This window comes from Castanea sativa, chromosome 7 (assembly GCF_040712315.1).
Source record: "Castanea sativa cultivar Marrone di Chiusa Pesio chromosome 7, ASM4071231v1".
Classification (NCBI taxonomy): domain Eukaryota; kingdom Viridiplantae; phylum Streptophyta; class Magnoliopsida; order Fagales; family Fagaceae; genus Castanea; species Castanea sativa.
Genome location: NC_134019.1, coordinates 38862382 through 38874372, shown reverse-complemented (window position 1 = coordinate 38874372; position 11991 = coordinate 38862382). Strand labels below are relative to the sequence as shown.

General features: G+C 36.2%; 1 protein-coding gene across 1 annotated transcript; it reads right to left on the bottom strand.

The window, feature by feature from the left end:
* Positions 1-5286: 5286 nt before the first annotated feature.
* On the bottom strand, positions 5287-9683 carry LOC142642308 (endoglucanase 24-like). The gene is made up of 4 exons (XM_075816668.1): positions 9048-9683; positions 7290-7589; positions 6277-6438; positions 5287-6177 (listed from the first exon to the last, which is right to left on the bottom strand). Exons 1-4 carry the CDS (start codon positions 9459-9461, stop codon positions 5569-5571), a joined length of 1485 nt encoding a protein of 494 aa, XP_075672783.1. The 5' UTR covers positions 9462-9683; the 3' UTR covers positions 5287-5568.
* Between the last annotated feature and the right edge of the window lie 2308 nt (positions 9684-11991).

Here is an 11991-nt window from a genome sequence, read left to right as displayed (position 1 = left end):
CGATCAATTCTACCCACTTTTGTCTTATTCAGTCACTTTGGTCCTATTCGGTTCACTTTGGTCCAATTCAGTCCATTATGTCTACTGCCATCATTTTTGGTCTTATTCCATTCAATTCGGTCCATTGCAGTCCATTCGATTTTATTTAGGTCCACTTTGGTTCTATATGGTCCATTCGGTACACTTTGGTCTTATACTGTCCATTCGGTCTTATTCAGTCCACTATAGTCCTATTTGGTCCACTTTGATCAACTTTGGTCCTATTCAGTTCATTTGGTTTATTTGTTCCATCTTGGTCCCCTTCGGTCATATTCTGTCCAGTTCGGTCCTACTTTGTCCACTTTGGTCCATTCTATTATATTCCGTCCAACTCAGTTCACTTCGGTCACTAAACAATTTTTTTACCTTGGTTCAGCCCAATCTCATACATATAAAGTGGACGGAAGTTCAAGCCCAACATATCACCTCTTTGAATAGGCTTTGGACACAACAGAAAATGCGGTGTCTACACAGGCTTGAATTCATTTTCACTGGCCCAAATCCTAACCCAACCATCTCAAAATAAAACCACAGCCACAAGTGAAATTGAGGGCATGTGAGTTTTGTTCACCACCATCCATTTCCAAAATGGGCCCAATCTGTGTAGTCCTATATATGTTTTTCTTGGGGGCTAGGTGGCCCCACACAGGCCCAGAGTAGTTAATGTTGTTGTATCTGTCCAACAGTTCTTGTTTCTGGACAGTATTATTTTCCTAAAAAAGAGGAGGGAAACATGTTCAACAATGACCCATCACCTACAAAGATCAAAAGTCCACACTGACAAAATGGTACAAAACAATGGTGACAAAGGTAGGCTACGATTTTAGCTGGTATTAACAACACCATCTGTCATTGATGGAGCTGTGATCTTATAATGTGAAAACCACCCAAAAGTGAACACTAATTATGAGCATGGCATGTGAAAATGAAGATGAAGCTGAAGCTGAATATGAAAATGATCCATGGTGGCAGACTAGAGCTCACGAGACCAATCAATAAGGTAGGTGGCAAACAGAGCTAGTATCTGCCCCTAGGTGCACTTAAATTTTGGTTGGTAGCCAGCATGATCAAAGCCCAACTAACAAAAGAAATGTTGGTCCATCAGATTACCAGAGTCCTCACTCCCCAACTAATAATCAATTTTAATCATTTTTTATTTTTGCTTCTTTTGTGAAAGACCTCAACTGATAATCTAGTGTAGCCATTAATGTACTATAAATTATCATTCTTGTAGCTTCTCTCCAACAACAACAACAACAAAAAATCATTCTTAGCCTTTTTTTTTTTTTTTTTTTTAATTTGGTTGTAATCATAAAAGACTCGATTTTACGGGTTAATCTCAATAATTGAAAATTGTGGATGAACTTACGTCTGAGCAAATAACATATAGTTTTATATATGTTTAATAAGTTTTGAGTTGTTCTATGCTCAACATAATCTTATAATATTTTCACAACAAAGTAATATGTCAGTTTATCATAAGTCAAAATAAGATAAATTTTACAAGAAAGGATTATACTAAGACCCATCTATAACTCAAAAACCCAATCGTAATTCAATATTATACCTCTTCTTAAGAAAAAGAAATATCATCAACCAAATTTGAATGGATGACGTATAATTTTATAACTTTTTTTTTTTAATGTAACGTATTGAAATATTAATTTAAGTGATCATTTGTCCCCACTTATCATGGAAGGCTGTTTGGATGATATAATTTTCGGTTTGGATGAGGGTTGGGCAATTGCCCAAGTTCCCCAAATATTTAAAAAATTGCTTAAAAATAAGGGACTCATTTCTTGTATTGGCCTGCGATTAAGAAGCTCCCACCAACCTTAACTAAACAAGTACCATTTAAACATATACAATATTATATTAAAGTTGAAACACAGTCGAAATTCAAATTGAAACCAAATTAATTTTAAATTTGTCTAATTTTATTTTATTTTATTTTAATACAAAGTGGCTTATTCATAATATTAAACCAGAAAGCCAAGACAATTACCCTACTCACTTAAATAAGATCACCACCTCATCGCTGCTAATAAATATTTACATGCATAAACACGACTTATAACTTGATTATAATATTATATCGTAGGTCAGAAGATTTAGATTCCTAATAATCTAGTTATATCGTATTAGTTTGAACCAATCACATTTTCTTTATTTATTTTTATCTATTTAGAAACGCATCAAATCTCTTCTCAAAGAAAAAACAAAACAAAACACAAAAACAAAACAAAACGCATCAAATCTCAATAAAGAAGAAATTGAGAAGTATTGTCATTGTGCACTGAATTTTCCTTTGATTTTAACGAAGGCAGATGAAGAAGTTTTTTTGGATAATCTCATACAAACAGACATGGACAAAGCTCGTGTAATCACGAGGTTCAATAAATCATATCAAATCATGTGCATGAAGCGGCCAAAAGCCTCGTGATCTAAAGAACAAACCGCACCAAATTAATTAAAGAGAATTATCCTCCTATCAACATAATTGAATAGAATTATCCTACCATATCAACATAATAATAACAATGAATTGTAGTTATCACCTATCAATATCAGATTGCTAAACACCAAACAGGAAAGCATAAACGAACAAAATAAAAATAAAAATCACCGGCAGCATGATTATTTTCTTTTAGGTTGCACATGTCGCTGTTGCAAGATCACTAGGAATTGAATCGTGACCAAATATTAATAATAATAAAATTAGTAATAATCATGGGGATGATGATAATCTGATAATGTTTGGTTACCCTAGAGTGCCGACTCCAAGATTTTTTTCTAGGAGGGTCAATAATGGCGGAGCCAAAAATTTATTCGTGGAGGGTAGGCAAGAAAAAAAGGAAAAATTATACTTTACCACCCTAAACTATACCCTAGATTATGCTTCGTACCCTAAACTATTCGATTGCACGTTTTGCACCCTAAACTATAACCTTCGTTACACTTTGCACCCCAAAGTCATGTTTTAAATAGTTTTCTCTTTCTTTTTCTTCTTTTTTTTTATTTTTTTTTATTTTTATAACTTGATGTAGATTTTTGCAGCTTAGTATTATTTTACTTTGTGGAGCAACTGAACAATGAGAGAAAGGAGAGGAGTTGACGCATGAGAACTGTTGGGAATTTAGACAGATATTGATTTGGGGAGGAGGAGATGCTACACACATGAGAGAGATATTTTGTTTTTAATTTATTGGAAAGAGGGTGTCTTTGTCTTTAAACTATGTGTCACTTAAGTAAAAATCATGTGCAAGTCATATGTTACAAATTTCCATCTAACTTAACAATAAAACTAACTTTGGGGTGCAAAGTGAAACAAATGTTATAGTTTATGGTGCAAAGCGTGCAATCGAATAGTTTAGGGTGCAAAGTGTAATTTATGGTATAGTTTAAGGTGGAAAAATGTAATTTTTCAAAAAAAAAGAAAAAAAAAAGATGATTAATTTTTTATTTTGGTTCTGAAAAAATTATATTTTACCACTTTAAACTATACATCATATTACATTTTATCATATTTATCGCCATTTACGCCCTAGTATTACTTTTGCTGTTACGTTTGATTGAATTTTATTGCATGTCAGAAGCACATATTTTTTGCTTAGGTCACCCACCGACCTCACCCATCGTACTGTCCCCCTCTCTCTCTCTCTCTCTCTCTCATATTTCAATTCCAATTCATTGATTTTAGCAGCAGTATCACTGTTTAATTAATTGCAAACGAGCACGAGGGGACTTGACAGTTAGCATAAACCTTAGAAGATCTCTGATTGTCAATAACTGGGTTTCACTCATATCTCTGCAATGACGAATTATTTGCTTGGTTTCTTTGTATTGGTCTGTGTTACTAAAATCTTGGATAATTTTGTCAAGTTCCAATGTGGTAAGAATTTCAATAGCTTTATTGTAATTGTGCTCTGCCACTCCAAGCTTCCACGGCAAAATCTATAACCCCCATCTACCAAACCAAGAATGTCCATAAGCAACCCCATACAACAATCTAAGATCCATTGACCTCTTCTTTGACATCCTCAACTGTGATTTTTCTGCAAAAGAAAGAAGACCACCCTAAATTTAGAGTTTTCATAATTCAAAAACAGAAAAACCGAGAACTTTGTGTGGAATTTTGGTTACCGGGTTTGTAGATTTTTACAAATCCTATCCCACAGTCAAACAACGCAATAGATGGGTATGAAGATCAATCACATGATCAGCCAAAGGCGAGTTCTATGTCCTCTCTCTCATATTTCAAGTTTTGACTGCTGTCAGCAGAACTTGCATGTTGATTTCCTACACTAACAATACTTTCCATACGGTCAGTTTAGAGTTCCTCTTTTCATAATCTCTGCCTCTATTCTGGTGCTTTTTCTGTCTTCGTTTTCTTTCATGGTTCTTTCTGGCCAAAGAAAGAACAAAAGAAAGAAAATTTGAGTTTTTTCTCTCTTTGGACGATGGGTGAGTTGGATGGGTGGGACCTGAGGTTTTAAGAAGAATCCAAATTTGGGGAGAGGCACACACGCTAGACAAGAGATTTGGAAAAATATGGCTTTTGTTTTAATTGATTTCAAAGAAGGGTGTTTTCCTCTTTTAATTTTGTTTTATATAAGCAAAAAGTACGTGTTAAGTACATGTATTAAAATTCTGTTAAACATAACAACAAAAGTAATACTGAGGTGTAAAGTGTGATAAGTGTAATAGTTTAAAGTGCAAAATGTACATTGAGATAGTTTATAGTGCAAAGTGTAATCTGATGCATAGTTTAAGGTGGTAAAGTGTAATTTTCCCGATGATTTCTTTGAGACCAAGTTAGGGGGTTCATTTGAACCCCTGGGCTGGTCTTGGAGCTGCCCCTGTTACCCTACCTTCCTGCACTATGCGTAGAATTCATAAACTTACTGTCAAAAGACAAAAGATATAGGAGGCACTATGCGCAGAACTCATAAACTTACCATCAAAAGACAAAAGATATAAGAGGAGTTTGAATGGTTTTTCTTCAAACTAATTTGGTGAATAGAAATCTTATCATTTATTTATTTGCTAAAAATGAGTGAAATTATAGGTGTCTATAGATAAAGTGAAAATTTAATTAGAAGGATAATTATAAGCAAATAAACTTCAAGAAAAAAAATAAATCAAATGCATTCTAAGGGTTAATTTATCTAAGTTTTCAAGGCCATCTTGACATAGGCATAGGTGGTTAAAATATTATAATGTATTTAAAAAATGAAAAATTATGTCTTTAGAAAATTGAAATCTCACTTCTACCGAAGAAAATTGCATAGGAAGAAACAAAATGTAGACAATGTCATTGATCTCGAGAAGCCATTAAGCTTCTCACATTATCCTTATATAAAAAGTCACAACAAGCTTTTGTGACCAGAAACTCAATCACACAACTCAAGAATCAAACAAATTATCAAGCCTCTTCCCTCTTCTTTGCCCAAGATGAGAGGCATCTTTTCCCTATTCTCAATTGCTGAGAGTTCTGAATTTATATACAAAAAATGACTTGTATTTTTCTTAACTAGGGTTGGGATTAGCAGCTAAGTATGCTAATGCCCCGACTAATGGTGCATTAATGTAAGTTGTGGGCTCGGACTTCTTAAAATCAACTCGATCATCCTCATAGATATCATCCTCTCCTGGTCCTCCCACAACAGCCCCAACCAAGACATTTGGATTAGGATTTGTTGAGTTGAAGTATATTGAACCCTCCTTGCAAGCAATGAATTGGGGATAGTCTTTAATGGATGGTAAAGATGAGCCACGATGGTGAATATGTTGTGGATAGTAGTCACTAAATCCAACCATGTATGATAAACCCTTAGGGTTATCACCTAGAATATAATCAACTTGCCTCTTAGCCTGTTGGCGTAGTGTGGTTGGAGTAACATATATGTTTCCACAATTAATAGCTTGTGACGTCCGAGCTAGGTAGTTGGCATAGACTAATGAAATGAAAGCAATTGATGTTGCATGTTGCATGTTGCTACCTCCAGGCCTGTATAGGAGTCCACCAGGAGTGTAATCTATGTGCAAAGATGATGATTCCGGTATGAGAGTGCACATGAAGCTATCAGCGGAGGCTTTGTATGATTGGAGAGAGTACATATTTCCTTCTATGACTTCCTATAAAGAGTGAGAATTGTTTTTGTTAGAATTAAAGTATGTTCAAAGATTTTGTGCTGAACATCTAATGAAATGTCTAGGAAATTTGATTAATCTGACCTTAGAGACTAAAACGTTAAGGCCAGCATGCTTGTTGTCCCACCCAAATTCATTGATATTCTCATCGGCACCAAGGGTTTTGCCATTGCTTTGTATGTAATTGAGGTAAGTATCATCCTGTGTAGCCTTCCTTAGCCATGCTGCTCCCCACAGCAACTCATCCTATCCAACCCCAACAAAATTAAATTGCATCAGATTGAAGTATGATCATATATAACTATAAAAACCGATTAGTTGGAAAAAGAGTAATCTTATGGATACAACAATTTCATAGAAATTGCGTTGAAAAGTTATTACAGGTTCTAATTTGGACCTACTACCAACATTATTTTTTTTTACCTACCAATAACAATACTTGACTTGTAAATTTTTTTGTTACTCTAGACTTATTGGTCGGAAAACCCACTAAACCCGGCCATGGCAGTTCACATGGGATAACAAGCAACATGACACGACATCCAAAATATAGGAATCTTTCAGAATTCATTCAATGGTGATCTGCTGCAAAATGCAAATAATTAAGACTCTCTTGTCATGCATGAATTGCCATTTCAGTTAACCCAAAAAAGGTATATGCCTTACCTTGTTTGCTTGTTCTGGCATGGTTTGGACTCAACCCTCACACACATGTTTAATGTGATAAAGGCATAAAGCTGCTTGCAACTTCAGCACGTGCAACACTCGTCCTTTTTATAATTTAGAACTAGAATTGCTGATCAAATATATAAAGAAATCCCTAGGCATAGATTTGCTCTTCACAATTAGGATCACTTAGTAAAGTCATTACTAATTAACATAGTGATTTTTTAATAATAAAAATAGAATTTGAAATATTTGGCATTCGTTAAATGATAATTATGCTTTATCAATAGGTCAATATGTTAAGATACTAATAAACTAATGTGTTTCATTTTTGTGTAAGCCGAATTCAATTCTGAGTCCCTTATTCAACTATAAAATAATTGAGTAAAATGAATCAGCCACAATCAATTGAGACATATTTAATTACTTACTTGATAACCATCAAAATCGCAATAAAATGGGCAGACACCATCTCTAATATTTGAATTATCACTGTAAGCTCCTCTATAATTATCTGCAAATTGAAAAGCTTTGATGGCATTTCGTAACAAGGTGTCAGAGTATCCGGGGTCCGATGATCGGAATGCTATTGATGAAGCTGCTAGAGCTGCTGCTGTCTCTCCAGCAACATCAGAAGCTGGATTTGGTGCATCAACAGCATAAACTGTCCTGGCTGTGTCCATATCTTCTGGTCTTTCCCAACAACTATGGTCTATGTTTGGATCCCCCACCTACACATTAAAAAGTTCCATCTCTCAATCCAAATTACAAAATTTTAATTCTCATTGACACACTTAAGATTGTTGTCACATTAATTAGTACCTAATAGCTAGGAAGCACGGACACATATATGGGCACGGGTACAGATACAGGTATGACACAGTGACACAAGCAATTTCTAAAAAATTATAATATAAAATGACTGGAATGACACAAGTACGACACCCTAAATGAAGTGTCCATGCTTTCTAACCTAATAGTGTCATACTATACATCCATGATCATAGTTAGCGTGGAAACTATATATAATCGTGAGGGCAATTTGTGTCTTATCTTTTTCTTTTTTTTTTGATAGGTAATTTGTGTCTTATCTATAAGAAGCATAAAGCTTTGTGAGGACAATTTGTAGACCATCCAATTCACAAACTTTAAGGAGAAAAAGGGTTACATGATTAAAGGACCCAAAGGTAGATAACTGGTCCACACTTTGTTTAAATTTTGATCAATACTATACAATTTTAAGGGCTCAAGTTTTAACGAAGAATATCAGTCAAAGTTTTTAAAAGCAAGTAAAAAAGTTTAATATATGGAGGGCATTTGATCTTTCACTAATCTTTTTTTCCATAAATTTGACTGCCTTAATCAAATAGATGATTTCCCCCCCCTGAATGAGAGACTTTATTACAAGCTAGAAACATAGCAAAAGAAACATTGCAGCAAAGGCCAGCTCATATTGTCCTTCAATTCGAACACCTTGCAGAAATAATTGATATGACAATGACCCTTTTCTACATTACCAATAATTATCTTTTATTATGCATCCATATTGTGTCCTTCCTCTTTTACAATGTGTAACACCATTGTGGGATCCACAAGCTTTGCATAAGATGCCTCAAATATTACAAGACAATACCTACTTGGCCAAATTGTGAGCTAGAAAACTAAAACGCCTAGTAACATGAACAAAAGCCCAACACATGAATCTATCTACTTATCATGTTGGATGAATAGACCAAAAAGAATAGTGACTGATTGAATTCACATGATGGATCAGTTCATGCTTATCATCCCTTTTAGTAGTGTTCATATAGCTTCCACCTCACTCAAATGTACTATCAAATGGTAGTATCATAATTCATTTGATTCAATTTCACTAATAACTAAGGCTACCGAATCCAAGTTAATTTTTTTAACTATTTTGAGCCCCAAGATTTCTTGGGATGACATGTGAGGACCAAATGGTCAAATAATCAATACACGACAACCTACTGACCCAAGTGGACTACACGAGTCCACAGAAGAACCGCATTCTTCCACCCATTTACAGATTAGTTCAACTAAAGTCATAAAATGTTGTCTCCCCCAACTTCAACTCCCCAAACTACCACCACTTAATTCACTAAACCACCACTCAATTCACTAAACCACCACTCTGACTCTCACTCACAATGCATAGTACAAACACTTACCTGCACAAAAATCCGGTTAGGCAGCTGAGACACAGACTTGAGCAAATAATCAGTGGCCCAACGAATTGCCACCATAGAATTCCTCAGCTCACTGTTTGGCATGGAATCACCAAACTCGATCACACTCCAAGCCAACAATGTTGTTGTGAAAGCCATAGGGAAACCAAACTTAACGTTGTCACCAGCATCATAGTACCCACCAGATAAGTCATAGTTGTACATCCAACCGTCACTTAGGCCCGAGTTGGCACGCCAAGTGATTCTCTGGTCTTGTGGCAAATAACCAGAGCGTTGGCCTTCAAAGAACAAGATTGCCTTTGATAACGCGTCTTGATAGTCATGTGAGCTCGTTGCAAAGCTTGGGAATTTAGTGAGGAGAAGAGCAAGGAAGAGATAGGCAAGTGAAAGGTTCATTTTTTGTGGGTTTGAACTTTGATGGGGTGGTTTTTTTGGGAGTGTCAAATGACTCAAATGTGTGTATGATTGTGTGGGTTTTGGGTTGGTTTTATATGCTACGTGCTACGTGCTACGTTATGGGTGTCACGGGGAAGAGAGATTGGGAGGAGCAAGGGGGGGCTGCGTGTAAGAGCCGACACTGATAGGAGTGTTCGTGTCAGTGAGCTCACATGCAACCGCAAATGTGACTTTTGTGAGTGCACAACATACTTGAAGATGAGTGACAAGGGTTTTTGTTTTTAAGTGGGGTCTAATAGCAGTTTTGCTGATTAGAAAAGTGAAATTAATCAGTTTGTCTGCTTTAAGTTTTTTTTTTTTTTTTTTTAATTATTCTACCTGCTGCTCTAGGGTAGTTAGGAACAGTCTCAAGCACTCACTCTCGGCTCTATTTGGCATCACAAAATTGAAGTTAATATAAAGCTCCCACCACCCTCTTTTTTGGTTAAAAGGAAAACATTACCTTTGTTTTTTTGGCTCGTGTGTGAAGTTATTGTCTCACATACTATAGTACATACTTTTTGGTAAGTAGTACTCAATACTCAAACCCATGACCTCTTGAAACTTGTTAGCGATGAGTCTTTTTAAGGCTTTCTACGGTTGCACTACCCTCGCTGATGGTAGATAACATTACTGATAAATATCGATACAAAATAGTATGGGTTAATTAACAACCCATGCATAAGCTTCAAGTTAGTTTACAATCAAAAAAGGAAGAAAAAAAAAAAAGGAAGAAAAGAAAATGTTAAATGAGAAGGGAAAGTAATTGGATCCCATTAGTTGAGCAAATTAAATACAACCTGAATATCAATCCAATTATCAAATGTTGTAATTGTAAAGTCATATCCACTTCATTACAAATACTCATAACTCCTATGCACTATTCCTATGCTTCTAACAAAATTGAATTTTCACTTGGGAACTATGGTTACTTTGATGACTCATCGCAACTTCAAATTTTTATAATTAAATTTGGGTTTCAATGTTTGGAGTAAAGAGAATTGTATTTTTGGTACAAATTAAGTAAAGTTTATAAAATACATAAAGATCACATTCATAAAAGAGAAATAAGTAATTTTCATCAAAGAAAATATAGATTTTTTTATTGTAACATAATCACATGTTGAGTGAATTCTCATACAATGTCTTATAATTTTAATTTTTTTTTAGAGATTGGTTCAAGTTACATATTGTATTATAACATTTTTTTTTTTTGGCTTTAGAGATAGATATTGTAATTGCACAATTGCACCTGGATCCAAAGACAATTATGGGCTCAGACCCAATGAGCCTTAAACAATGAAATTTGTAGAGTGTGGGCTGGGTGAACCTCCTGGGGAGCCTCCCCTTCTCAATCCTTCGTGAGAATGGTGATTTGGAGAGTTGGTATAACTCCCGACTCATAGCATCGTTCTCCAAGCCCCTGGAAGGGAGCTTCTTGTGCCTGCGAGCTGGAGGGTCGTCCTCCTCACAAAAGGATGTTGCGTTGGGGGGCGACCATGACCTCGAGCTGTAACTACTTCCCCGGACCTCCTCTGAAGAAGGATTAGATGAGGACGATGAATGCTTGCGTCTGACGTGGCGCAGTTTCCTTTTTAAATGATTAATCTCCTTCTGCATGGGCTTAGCACCATCCTCATGGGTGGTGCTGCCCCCGCCATGAGTATGGCTCGCTCTAGGGTATTCTGTATGAACACTTCCCTCACGATCCCTTCGACGCTCAAGACGCTCGAACAAATCCTCAGGTTGTGATCCTTGAGACTCTGCATCTGCATGGTGTGAGCCTAGGCCTACCATAGTATCCCAGCTCCTTCCAAACTAGACTTCTCACAGACGGCGCCAATTGTAAGTGCATAATTGCACCTGGACCCAAAGACAATTATGGGCTCAGGCCCAATGAGCCTTAAACAATGAAATTTGTAGAGTGTGGGCTTGAAATCTAGGTTAGAGGTACTGAGAACTTGATAACAGGCTAAGGTGTGTAAACACTTGTAAATAATGAATGATAATTGCAAATGGACCTCCTCAGACGTGAGCTCAGGACTACTTCTGTATTATTTCTCTTTCTTTCTTAAAGATTACAATTCTTAATTTCTTTCTTGGTTCCTCCCTGATCCCCTTTTTCTTTGGCCTTCACCCCCCTTAAATACTTTCTTCTCCTGATGCTTTATCCACGTGTTGCTCAAATCTCCTCCCCTCTAGATATTTCTTCTTTTAGTGCCTTTGAATAGTAACCAGAAGTTTCAGTTCTACTGTTCAGGGGTCACTTCCCCATTAATGCGGCCAGGGAGGTAGGTGCAGAGTCTTTAATGTGGAGGTGACAGCCTTTGCTCATGATAATTTTATAACACTGGTGTATCTAAAAGGTTTAGGGTTTCCCCCTCTAAACCAACAGTCCTTTCGGAATTCTGTCTTGACCTGCGTAGTGAATTTTCGAGTTCTCTTGGGTCTGTCCGAGGAGAAACTCATCCTCGGATGTGTCCTCGGACCC

Coding starts and splice junctions, on each gene's coding strand:
- LOC142642308 (XM_075816668.1), bottom strand. CDS start 9,461: ATGAACCTTTCACTTGCCTATCTCTTCCTTGCTCTTCTCCTCACTAAA. Junction 7,590..9,047: donor CTAACCGGATTTTTGTGCAG/GTAAGTGTTTGT, acceptor TTTAATGTGTAG/GTGGGGGATCCAAACATAGA. Junction 6,439..7,289: donor GCGATTTTGATGGTTATCAA/GTAAGTAATTAA, acceptor GGGGTTGGATAG/GATGAGTTGCTGTGGGGAGC.